This window comes from Trachemys scripta, chromosome 2, assembly GCF_013100865.1.
Source record: "Trachemys scripta elegans isolate TJP31775 chromosome 2, CAS_Tse_1.0, whole genome shotgun sequence".
In the NCBI taxonomy this organism is placed as follows: domain Eukaryota; kingdom Metazoa; phylum Chordata; order Testudines; family Emydidae; genus Trachemys; species Trachemys scripta.
Window position 1 is genome coordinate 262,063,739 of NC_048299.1, and position 12,446 is coordinate 262,076,184.

The 12,446-nt window shown below is 42.3% G+C and overlaps 1 protein-coding gene across 2 annotated transcripts in view; it reads left to right on the plus strand.

Annotated features, from left to right (window-relative positions):
- The window catches only part of NDUFB9 (NADH:ubiquinone oxidoreductase subunit B9), an 8,440-nt gene extending 1,855 nt beyond the window's left edge, over nucleotides 1-6,585 (plus strand). Inside the window, exons 1-4 of one of the 2 annotated variants that reach the window (XM_034763585.1) lie at nucleotides 824-960; nucleotides 1,059-1,251; nucleotides 4,786-4,899; nucleotides 6,325-6,585. In XM_034763585.1, the coding sequence (XP_034619476.1) occupies nucleotides 899-960; nucleotides 1,059-1,251; nucleotides 4,786-4,899; nucleotides 6,325-6,456 (501 nt within the window). In that variant the 5' untranslated portion in view covers nucleotides 824-898 and the 3' untranslated portion in view covers nucleotides 6,457-6,585. Of the gene's footprint in view, nucleotides 1-823; nucleotides 961-1,058; nucleotides 1,252-4,785; nucleotides 4,900-6,324 lie in introns of those variants that run through there. The other variant, XM_034763584.1, reaches the window with a different exon arrangement.
- Nucleotides 6,586-12,446: the final 5,861 nt, after the last annotated feature.

Genomic DNA, 12,446 nt, shown 5'->3' on the forward strand with positions numbered 1-12,446 from the left:
GCTTCCTGCGGGGCCGCCCCCCCCCCCCGCGACCTCCCGCCCTAGCTCCCCTAGGCGTGCCACCGCTCCGCTTCTCCCCCCTCCCTCTCAGGCGAGGGAGGGCAGAGAAGTGGAGCAGCGGCGTGTTCAGGGGAGCCGGTGGAGCAGAGGTGAGCTAGGGTGAGGGGGAGCAGGAAGGGGCGGGCCCGGGGGGAGGCAAGGGGGGGGGTGAAATGTGGCACGCTGGGGGAGGAGGCGGTGCTGGGGATTTGGAGAAGGGGTTTGGAAGGGTGGAGTTAGGGTGAGGCCAGGGGCAGAGGGGCACGAAAAAGAAAGGGGAGGCGTCCAAAAATTTTTTTGCTTGGGTCAGCAAAAATCCTAGAGCTGGCCCTGCCCTCTCCAAGGGTTGCAGCTGTCTGGAGGTGCCTGCCTTCCACACCTTCCTCATTCACACCTCATTCATTCAACAGGGCAATTAATTACAAAGTGGGGGGAAGATCTTATTCTACTTTCTACTTCTAGCAAAAAGACATTTTTCTTTTACCTTAATTATACTACCTTAGGGGCCCGCTATATCATATTACCGAGGTTCAATACTACTGTTTCGATGGGGCGGTGCTGGGGAAGGAGGGTTTGTTTCCGTGGGGCGGGCGATGCTGGGGGTGGGGGGGTTGGCGGCGCTCAGGGGGTTACGGCCCCCAGCTGTTTTCTTTGGAGTAATATGGCCCTTGCTGCTTTAGGAGTTGTGCAGGCCTGGTCTAGATAGTGCCTGGATGGGTAGAACTGCAGAAAGGGCTTAATTTGTTTATACTTAGATAAAGAGTTTGACTCATTTCAGATTAGACAATATACAAGGAGAACCTATTGTAGACATTCAATGACTAGATGACTCAAGGAGGCTCTTCTGTCCCTGATTTCCATGAAGAATGGTGATAATGATGTGAATTCTCAACAGGTCAAGGGCAAATCTTTTAGTCTGTGGTGAGGAAACTTCTAATATTCCCATACTAGAAAACAATATAGAAAACAACCCTGATATTTTTATCACTAGAAATGTTGCACATTATTTGTATCTATAGGGACATCTATCGATTCCATGCCTGTGTGCTGAGAGCGCGGTTCGAAGAGCACAAAAATGAGAGGGATATGGTGAAAGCAACAAAACTGCTGAAAGCTGCTGAGGAAGAACTTTGGGCAAACCAGCATCCTCAACCTTACATCTTCCCTGATTCTCCTGGAGGCACAGCTTATGAGAGATATGAAGCTGAAAAGGTAGGTAGGCTGTATAGTAGTATCAGTGGAATGTTTGGCCTATGTTGTTCTCTTCTGTCTTAATAAGTTGTCTCTTGTTCTGTTGGGAGTGGAAGATAGGAATTTCAAGCACTGTTTATAGTATCTTGCTCTATTGCTGGTCTGTCAGGACTCTAGTTTCAGTTTGGTCTATTGAGGGACCTCTGCTACTTCAGTCCCCCATTGCCTTCACTAATATTACAAACTAGGTTTGTAGATGTTCAGAAGATGCTTTGTGGATCTTAATGATATGTTTGGTATTTGGATACAACAGTATGATGGGCACTAAGAAAAACCAAGAGACTTACATTAGAGTTCTTAGAATGGTAAAGTTAATAAAAAATAAAAATAAAGAAACTCCTAGTTAAAGTTCTTATATGAACTCTGTCTGATCTCTTCTTGTTTCTTGTATGCATTACAATAAGACTATAGTTCTGTATGGTACAACCGAGATCCATCCTTTCCTACATCCGTAAATAGGATTTGACAGAGAGGATAGTGGTCTTCCAGATAAATCCAGCAGGATGTTTCTTGCATAAAGGGTAGCAAGAAAGAAACAAATAGAAATCAAGGCTGATGATGGCAGCGGGAATTGAATGGCAACCTGATAAACAAGCAAATACATAAGAAGGGAAGATCTTGAAAGCAAGAACAAGAAGCTTGAATTTGTTGTGATGGAAGGATTCAAAGGGGGTTGGGTTTACATGATCAATGCAAAAGATCAGGAAGATCACCTTAGCTGTGCTTGAACAGACTTGTGAGGGACGTGGGTTGTGGGAGGTTACAAGAATCAAGGCAAGGGATGAATGATTCTTAACAGTATGCACAGAAGATAGTCAGTTTGGGAAATGATATGGAGGGAGAAGGAATCCATGATGCCCAGGGCATGGGCCTGAGCGATAGGGAGGATGATAGATTCATAGATTATAGGACTGGAAGGGACCTCGAGAGGTCATCAAGTCCAGTCCCCTGCCCGCATTGCAGGACCAAATACTGTCTAGACCATCCCTGATAGACGTTTATCTAACCTACTCTTAAATATCTCCAGAGACGGAGATTCCACAACCTCCCTAGGCAATTTGTTCCAGTGTTTAACCACCCTGACAGTTAGGAACTTTTTCCTAATGTCCAACCTAGACCTCCCTTGCTGCAGTTTAAACCCATTGTTTCTGGTTCTATCCTTAGAGGCTAAGGTGAACAAGTTCTCTCCCTCCTCCTTATGACACCCTTTTAGATACCTGAAAACTGCTATCATGTCCCCTCTCAGTCTTCTCTTTTCCAAACTAAACAAACCCAATTCTTTCAGCCTTCCTTCATAGGTCATGTGTCCACAATGTGGTGTCAACAATGACAGAATCAAAACAATGGGAATTGTTTATGATGAAAGAAAAATGGACAAGATTCATCTCAACATAATTGTTTTTTAAAATGTCTCTCTTCTTCTTTCTCTTTGGCTAAATCCCAAGTAGAACAATAATTGCTGGGGATGAGGCTAGATAGACAGCACTGGCTGCCCGAAAAGGATACAGCTACTTCAAAAAGCAGTTGCCCTAAGAGCCCAGAAAAGGGGAGACATGGCTGTCTTCCTCACCTCTCAAGAGATGGTAGAGTTTCCAGGGACACTGCTGCAGTGAGCTTACTAGATCAGTATTGATGCTACAGAGGGTTCCTGGGCTGGGAAGGGACTGTTGTTTTGTTTTTGTTTGTTTGTTTTTTGTTTTTTTCCCCTCTCATAAAAAGTGCCAGAGCTGGGTGGGAGTGGGAGTTTGCTGTGGAGTTTATAACCCTCTGATTAAGTGTAGTTTTTTTTTTCTTTGTTTTTTAAAGGGTCCATAACAGACTCACTTCATGTCTTTCATTGTTCTTCCCTTGGTGTACTATCACTTTGCTGCAGGGGTCTGTCCCCAGATTGTGGGTTAAAGGATTTGGCAAGAGCTGAAAATCCCATTTAAATTTATGTTCCAGTGTTGTAAGGAAGACAGACCCCAGAGTAGGAATATTAACATGAGAACTCTTTAACAATGTTCACATGTGGTGCCTATTTCTGTACATTCAGAATTTATAAAGAATTGAAGACACCAACAAAGTAAAGCTAAATCTATATTCTAGTTTTAATTAAGGATAAGTGTGTACAAGGTGTCTGAATTCTTTGTGCCTAGAGACTGAAACAAATGTGTACTTCCCATGTTCTCAGTTGTAAGAACTACAACTTAAATAGCTTATCTACTTTTCCCAAAATTCTGATTTGATTGAAGATGAAGCATACAAGGCTCCAACCTGAACACTTTTTTCTTTGCATGTACAAAAAAACCCTGAGTCTAGAATGGGTTCACTAATGACTCCATCATGGTTGAACAGTGTAAATGTAGCTAACTGGCTGGTCTGATGCATTTTACATCTTTTCAAATCCCATTTTCTTAAAGTGTATTTCCTGGGAGAAGATTAAATTGTCATTGTTGAGATTAAAGCACTTTGTATAGTAAGTGATTGAAACAAATAGCAGCAAATATGCTGTTTAAGGGGACACCATCAATTTAGAAGTGACACTTGTGTCTGAGAGCTTATTTGGTGATAAGTAACACCTAAGACAACAAACTGAAAGGGGGTAGAGAAATGTTTCTCTTAACTTTTTTGTTTTACTTTGTGCACTTGATAGCACTAGTCAGTTTCATTGTTTCCTCTGTATAGTCCCTTTTCTCCTCTTGATGATATGCATCTTTCGCCCCACAAAAGAGAAGGGAAATATTTACAACAGGAACTTGTACTATATAAAAATTTTCATGAGGCCTTGGACAGGTGTAGTACTTGGAACTACGATTTTATCTTTCTCTACTGGGGGGATTCTGTGCGTCCTACTTGGAGCCCAGAAGACACATCCATCACCTTTTAATCCAGATATACCACCTCATCTCGACTAGACATCACTTCAGAGTTCAGATTGTACCATAATCTTCTGGATATGTGATTGCTGAGCTACACAAAACCCTTGTAGACAAGCAGAAGTAAACTGTAAAAGTTAGACCACTGTGTTATAATTATATTTTGCCTTCATCACTTCATCTGGTTTGCATCACAAATGCTGGTAACTAAACCCCAAATTTAGGAGGACATGAGTTTTTAAATTACACCTCTTCTGTAACTGTTAACTCATAGTATAAGCAATTTTCATTCTTTCAAGGGCAAAAATGAAAGTAATAGGCCTAGTGAACAGAATACTGGACTGGGACTCAGGAGGCCTGGGTTCTATTTCCATCTCTGCCACCTAAGGGTGACCTTAGGCAAGCCACTTCACCTCACTGTGCCTCCATTTCCCTTTCTGTGAAATGGAGTTTAAAAATACTGACGTTCTTTGTAAAACACTGAGATCTGCTGAAAAGTACTAATATAAGAGTTGGATAGTATTATGTAATGCTTTGCTTTATGGGCCATTTACCTATGTTGTATTAATGTAATTGCCTAAGCTGTGTTGCTGTATATTCTGTAGTTTCTCATATCTAGTGCCTGGATTTTTGACAGGCTCCTGAGTGGTGCTTGGATTTCTGGCATCCTTCTGAGAAGGCAATGTATCCTGATTATTTCTCCAAAAGAGAGCAATGGAAGAGGCTGCAGTTAGAAAGCTGGGAAAAAGAGGTCAGTACTACTTCAATGTAGAGTGAAGCTCAGTTAGCGTATGACTCTGTGCTTTGAAAGAAGCAAACTTAATATATTCCAGACTCCAACTGGGTGACAAGAAACACTTGAAAAGTGATTACTTGATTTAACCATGTTACTTAAATTTCCCTAGTGAAGTCTTAATTAGACTGACAGCTTTCCATATGCAGATATCTTAATGACACACAGCTTCATAAGGACTCTAAAGGATCATTTCAGAGTTAAAGCTGCAATTATATTCTTGTGTCATCCTGTTGTGGCTAAGTATTGCACCAGGTACACTAAAAGTTATAAGTGTCACACTGGGACAAATAGGACAGTAACTCGTTGATATTATTATTATTACAGTAATATACCTTTTGCAGGTAGAAATAGGGACGTGCTTTTGAAAAGCTCATTTTGTCAACATGCTTTAAAGAATTCAGAACAATCTTGGGCCATTTTCCATTTAGTTTTCAGCAGGGAAAAAAGTTGCTAATTATGGTGAAATCTTGACGTTTTTCCAAACGTTAATGTTTAGGTAAATGGAGGGGATTTGTGACTATGCAATTACATAGTGGTGGTGAAGCTGACCTTAACACGAATTGTCACATTCTTAACTTCAAAAACGATCAACTCAAAATAACAGCAGATGGGAGCTGAGGCTCTTGGCTCCATATAAAACTTATTTCATGTTTAAAAAGGTTTTAGCCTGCTAGGACATTAGAGCAAGTCCTTTAAAGTCAATGAAAAGACACTTAGGCTTGGTCTACACTAACCTCCCAAATCGAACTAAGGTACGCAACTTCAGCTACGTGAATAACGTAGCTGAAGTTCGAAGTACCTTAGTTCGATCTTACCTCGGTCCACACGCGGCAGGCAGGCTCCAACGTCGACTCCGCGGCTCCCCCGTCGACTCCGCGGTACTCCTCTCGTCTAGCTGGAGTACCACAGTCGAGGGCGAGCACTTCCGGGTTCGACTTATCGCGTCCAGACAAGACGCGATAAGTCGAACCCAGAAGTTCGATTGCCAGCCGCCGAACTAGCGGCTGGGTATAGACGTACCCTTATTGACTAAGTGGTGCTGGCTTGGGTCGCTAATATTTAATAGAGTATCTGATAGGCTTCCAAAGCAGAGGGAGGATACTAATTAACTGTAACAAATAATGGAATAAGCTTCTGTTTAAAATATTGCTTTGTCATTTGAAATTGCAAATGAGCCCTAGATAGTGCAGTCAACCTAAATGAGGGAATTTTATCTGTATTGGCTCTATCCTGTTCATGAAATCAGTTCATTTGGTTATAGTTGTGATGTAAGGAACTGTTCTGGGCCTATATTTGAGACCAAGCAAAATACCAAAAGAAACAAACCAAGATTCAAGACTTAAGTATACTGGGTGAAGTTTGTTTTCTTGTATGTTTTAGGTTAAGCAGCTAGAGGATGAAACTCCGCCTGATGGTCCTGAGACTGAAGCCTTGCCCCCAGCTCGCAAAGAAGGGCATCTGCCACCTCTGTGGTGGCACTATGTAACAAGATCCCGAGACCCGCCAATATAAAAGAATCCGTGCATGAACAAGCAAATTAAACTCGAGTAGTTTGTTCTCTACAACCAGTAGGAATTCCAGTTAACATGCACTGTTGTACTTAATGCACAATAAAACTAAAATAAACATGAATATACTTTAGATGGGATTCGGTGATGTGCTGCTACCTTAAGTCTGGCATCAAGACTACCTATTGTACAGTAGAACCTCAGAGTTATGAACACCTCAGGAATGGAGGTTGTTCATAATTCTGAACAAAACATTATGGTTCTTTCAAAAGTTTACAGCTGAACATTGACTTAATACAACTTTGAAACTTTACTATGCAGAAGAAATACGCTACTTTCCCTTTATTTTTAGTAGTTTAACAGTATTGTATTTGCTCCCTCCCCCCCCCCCCATTTCTGTCTGATCGTGTACTTGCAGTTCCAAATGAGGTGTGTGGTTGACTGGTCAGTTTGTAAGTCTGGTGTTTGTATCTGAGTTCTACTGTAATGTGTAGGCATCTGTATCTTCACAAATCATTTGGGGCCTATAGGTCAGATGCCTTTTTTCAGCCAAGTACACAACATTTTAGTTGGAGGCTGTGCATCCCTCTACACTGACCTCTTCCTGTAAAACGTTAATTCTGCTTCTGAAATGTTAATTTCTGGCCTTCCCTAGTTTGATTGGAGGATGGCTGAATGAGGCTTTTATTGAAGTTAAATAGGTGCCAAGTTCTCAACAGTGATGAGAAATCTCTAACCCTCTTAATAACTGAACTTTCACTCATGCCTTGTGTTATCATTCACACTAGTTCTTCCATTGGTCTTTCCTCCTAGACAGGATATGAATTTCAAAGGTGAAAGACAAGCAGAAAAAGATGGGCAGGCTGCCTCTATACAATGAAGCAGAAGAAAGGTCACAAGCCCTGCTCTCTTCTCTTTTTGCTGTTTTACTTTAAGACACTGCACTTAATAACTACGACATGGCAAGACAGACTAAACTAAAGTGTAAGCACTTATCCAAATGCATTTTTGGACAAGTGCTTATCAGCAATTTTATGTAGTACTGCAAACTAGGGGTGCATCGCTAGTAAACTAGTTGCATTATTTTTGTTTCACGTTAGAATGCTTGAGAGCCTTCTACTGATTTGGCTAAATGGACTAAAAGTGATTTGATCCTTAAAAACAATCAACCCGTAAAGAATCCTTTTAAGAGTATTTGGCTTGATGCAGCAGTCTCCTCTGGTGGAAGGAAAAAGTCCTAGTTTCAAACACTGGGAATAAATGACTTGTTTATCTTAAACTGTGTAAATGTGTTAGTCAGCAGGGAAATCTAGATGCTCTTGCATTCATTAAGATAAATGTTCCTTAATGGAACTAAGGTAATGCAAATGCTAGATGCAAGTTTGTTTATGGAGTGGTACCAACATACTTTGCATAAATAATCACTTTTCCTTCTCTGAAGCTGGTCCATGGTGCGGATATAAAATTTTTATTAAGATGTTTAAAAAAAAAAGTGAATGGTACAGAGTTTAAGCATAGAAGTTTCTGGTTATCAGGGAATAACCTACAGATTATCAAGGGGGTGCAAAGTTCAATTTAAGATCAGGTGCTGTAAGGAATACATACTCTACAATATCCCTGAGTGGGGGTAAAAGGTTGATGGGTTAAAGAACCACTCTTCCTTCTCTGAAGCTGGCCCATGGTGCTCTGTTATAGTACAACTGAGAAATTCCTCATCTGCCAAGCACAAAGCCTTTTTTCCCTTAATCCCCTCTAGCATTACCATGTAGTACCAGCAGGTGGACATGTTTAGAGACCTGATTGCCTCACTATCTCTAGAAAACTGCTGAAGCAGAGGAAACAAACTAATCAATTCTGATTACTCATTTCTAAGAGTAGTCTCCTCCCATGCAGTATACTATCTTAGCTACTCTTTCATTAATACATAACAACTGGGAAAGATTTATAGCAAGAAAGATTCTCTCGTCAGAAGTTTAAGAATTTTCATCTCTCTGCAGGAATGCTCTGTAAGGGAAGAGTTCCCCTCTAATAGGAATTTAATGTCAATTAGGTGATGTCCTGGGTGGGGTTCCCAGAACACCAGTTGCCCACTTCAAAGAAGGAAAAATGCTGGGTAGGTAATTTGTGCTTGTGTGTTACTGTAGAATCACAGCCATTCAAATTGTTTAGTGCTCAAAGCCTCAGCACGCTGACTCCAATTAAACAGCTGGGAGTGTTGCTTGAATGAAAGTCTCTGCTGGGCTGAGTGAAATGGTAGGCAAGTTTGTTTTGGCACTTATGAAAGAGAAAAGCTTTATCCCACTTGTGTATTCCAGAAATGTGAGTGATCCCTTGGGCCATGTAGGTTGACATAATGAGCTAGGTTGCTCTGCTGCACGGGTAAGAAAAGATATTGGGGAGGGAGTATGGGTTAGAATGCTGTGCTGCATATGGCACACCTGGAGGAATTCACACCAAAAAATTAATTTTAACAAAATTTTGAAATTTTAAATCTTATTTGTAAAGCATAATATTACCAAAATAATTGAAACATGATAACTTACTCACTGACAGTTTGAAATATGTTTAACAACAGACAACAAAAAAGATTCCTTACTAAGCATATTAAGACAGAACTTTGAGTAATTCATTTAAACTACAGTACAAACACATTTCTCACAATCAGTGCAAAAGCTTGGGGGAGGTCAGGGGTAACAGAGGAGGTGAGGGAGAGGGAACTGATAGTGAGCATGGAGGATTGTTAGGTGTGGGAAAAGTATGGAACAGGTGGTGGGTTTTTTTTGTTTTTTTTTTTGGTGGGCAGATTTTTAACAAGTTGGGGAGCCTCCCCCATGCAGATCCTAGCTCACCCCTAGTCTCTCCCATTCAGTCATGCACCACTGCCGGTCCCATGTGTTCCTCCCGCCATCTGTCACTGCACTCACTCAGGCACCTCCTGTCCCATTGTGACCCACATCCCTACTCAGCCCCTCCATCCCCATGTATCCCTGCACCCTCCACTCCCATTCAGCCCCTGGCTCAATGCTGTCACTCCATTAGGTCCTGTGCCCCCACCCTAGTCTGTTCCAGCCACTAGCCCTTCTGAACCCCCCACCCCACCCCAGTGCCCCACACTGTCCATCCTCCTCATAGTCCATATCTCCTCACCTGTACTGGTGGCTGGCTGCTTTGGCCCTGAGACAGCAGCCTCAGGTGGGAAAAACATGTAATTGCAGCACCTCCCCAGCAGAATGCATTATTCTGCAGTGGGGGAAAGAAAAATCTGTAGGGGACATGAATTCTGCATGTGCACGGTGGTACAGCATTCCCCCAGGAGTAATAATATGGCGTGGGGGACAGCTGTGGTAAAATAACACTGGCCTAGGCCACGTGCGAGGGGAATACAGGGTTCACCACCACCAGCGGGCTGGCAATATGGCAGGAGAGTGGCAGGCAGAGCCATGCTGCAGTAAAGCAGATGTGAAAGAATTGAGAGAACAGGCTTACAGGACAGAGCTCTCAGGCTATCCTAATGAAATAGTAACAACTAATACTATCAAATATGAGGCATCTGAGCTAGGTGTGGGGTGCAGGCATTAACGTGGTAGTGGTGTTGACGCCTGTAGGCATCAGGACTGCCCATCGGAGGGGGAAGAGTGAGGGGTTCAAGATACTGACCATAACAAGAACTTACTAAAGCTCTCAATGGAAAACATGCCTCCCTGGAGACACAGCCCTAGTCCTGCTCCTTGGAGCAGAGAGTGAGACTGTATGTTTTCTGAATAGCTCCACCTGCTGGCACTATTCATTAAACTAGAGAGAGGAGTTTCAAAAAAGGTGTTAGGACTCTGAGGAAAATCCAGTTGCAAGAGATCATGGAGCATCAGGTGCCCAGAAGGCAGAAGTCTGTCTCTCTCTATAAAACCAGCTCCTCACAAGTTAATGGGAGAAATTAAAATCTTCATGTGCATGTTGTCTTAGCATCTAGATAGTGAATGCAATCGAATCCAGAAACTCTCGACTGGTGTTTTGCAACATGTGATCATGGAAAATGGGTTGTAGCTGGAGCTGGTTGGAGAATTTGGACATGTTTGAGGTAGACATTTCTGCAGAAAGCGGATACTGTTTTAGACTGCCCTAAAAGCATTATGCCTTCTAGGGCACAGTCTGTACATCCACCAGAAACATAAGGCATCACCCTAGCAGCCTGGGACATAATTCCAGTGCTCTGTGGCTGGGTCATAGACCAAAATTGTTTAATCACTACTTACATCCTTTACCACTGTTTGCTGCAATCATGGTAAAGGACAGAAGGTTGGTCCAGCTCTGGTACTGAAGATATTCTCACCAAACTGGTCTAGGAAGATGGAGGTAAGTCAGTATCTAACAGTGCCACCTTTAGAGAGCAGTAGCTTCTAGTATAGCCCCTCTTGTTCTCAGTTAGGCTGGTGTTGCAGGGGAGAAATGAGGGGTGTGAGTTCTAACCAGGGTGCACAAGTTTGGAGAGGAGAATAAAGCTGATTGCAACTTTATTCTCTTTTTACATTGCAGGCGTCACCCAATCATAGTTCTATCAAAGCACACAAAAATGGAGCTTGTGTAAGAGCAACAAACTCGTGGGGAAATAGTCCAAGTAATTTAACTCTTCATTTAGTACTTTACCAATGAACTGAAATGTCATCTCCACACTCTTTGCATGCAATATAATTGTATGCCTCAAGATATTACCCCACTTTGTCTCTCTAATCTCCACAGTCAGACATTCATAGACTTTAAGGCCAGACCAGACCATCTTGTCCAACCTCCTCTATATCACAGGCCACAGAATTTCCTCCAGTTATCCCACTATTGAGTCCTATAATTGTTTGACTAAAGCATATTTTCCAGAAAGGCCTCCTATCTTGAAGATTTCAAGAGATGGAGGATCCACCACTTGCTTTATTAGTTTGTTCTAATGGTTAATCACCCTCATTGATAAAGTGGCATTTATAATATAAATGTACATGGCTTTAACTTCCAGCTGTTGACTGGGTTATGCCTTTCTCCAGAAGCTGGGTCTCCTGACTGCAGCACCAGGCTTTATCCACTGAGCCACAATGCCTCCCTTAGACTTAGAATACATTGGCACTACTTAACTAAGATTGACTTATCTGCCTTTGAAATTCATATACATTTTAGCTTTTCTGTGGCACACCCTCCTGAAGATTACTCATCTTCGACAGAACAGGGCCTTCTCCCTCCAGCAGGTGGTCTGTAGCACATTCCAGCACGCCTCGCCAACGTGAGCACAACTCTCTCTTACATATGACCCCTGATCTTTAGCACAGAACTGTTCTGCACATACACAGGATGTTCCTCTTCCCCCTTTAGCCTCTGGTGCAGTTCCCTGCTATGTCTTGGGCTGAGGGAGGAGGTGGCTCTCACTGACAGGGCTGTCGTAGAGATGACTTGTTCGTAACAGGAGTCCCATCTAAGCCTCCTTTACTCATGCATTTGTAAACCACTCTCTGCCAGAGCTAGGTTCTTTGTAGCACAGCAGCTCTAATAATTGCAGCAAAATTTTGGAAGTTAGCCCAGTCCAAAATCATACATTCCAGGGTCAGAAGAGACCATTGTGATTATCTAATCTGACTCCTGCATAACACAGGCCATTGGACTCACATGATTTATTCCTGTTTGAATTAGAACAGTTCTTTTAGAAAAAATATGCAATCCTTATTTTAAAATGGCCAGTGATGGAGAATCCACCATGACCACCATGTAAGTTGTTCCAGTGCTTTATTAACATTTATTAACTTTTGAATTGTGGACACCACAACTGGGTACAGTATTGCAATTGCAGTTCCACTAGTGCTAACTACAGAGGTAATATAACCTCCCTACTCCTACTTGAGATGCGGTTTATACATCCAAGGATTGCATTAGCTCTTTTGGCCACCTGGTTTGCACTGGGAACTAATGTTCACCTGATTAGCCACCAGAAGCACAAAGTTCTTTCAAGAGTCTCCCATCCTA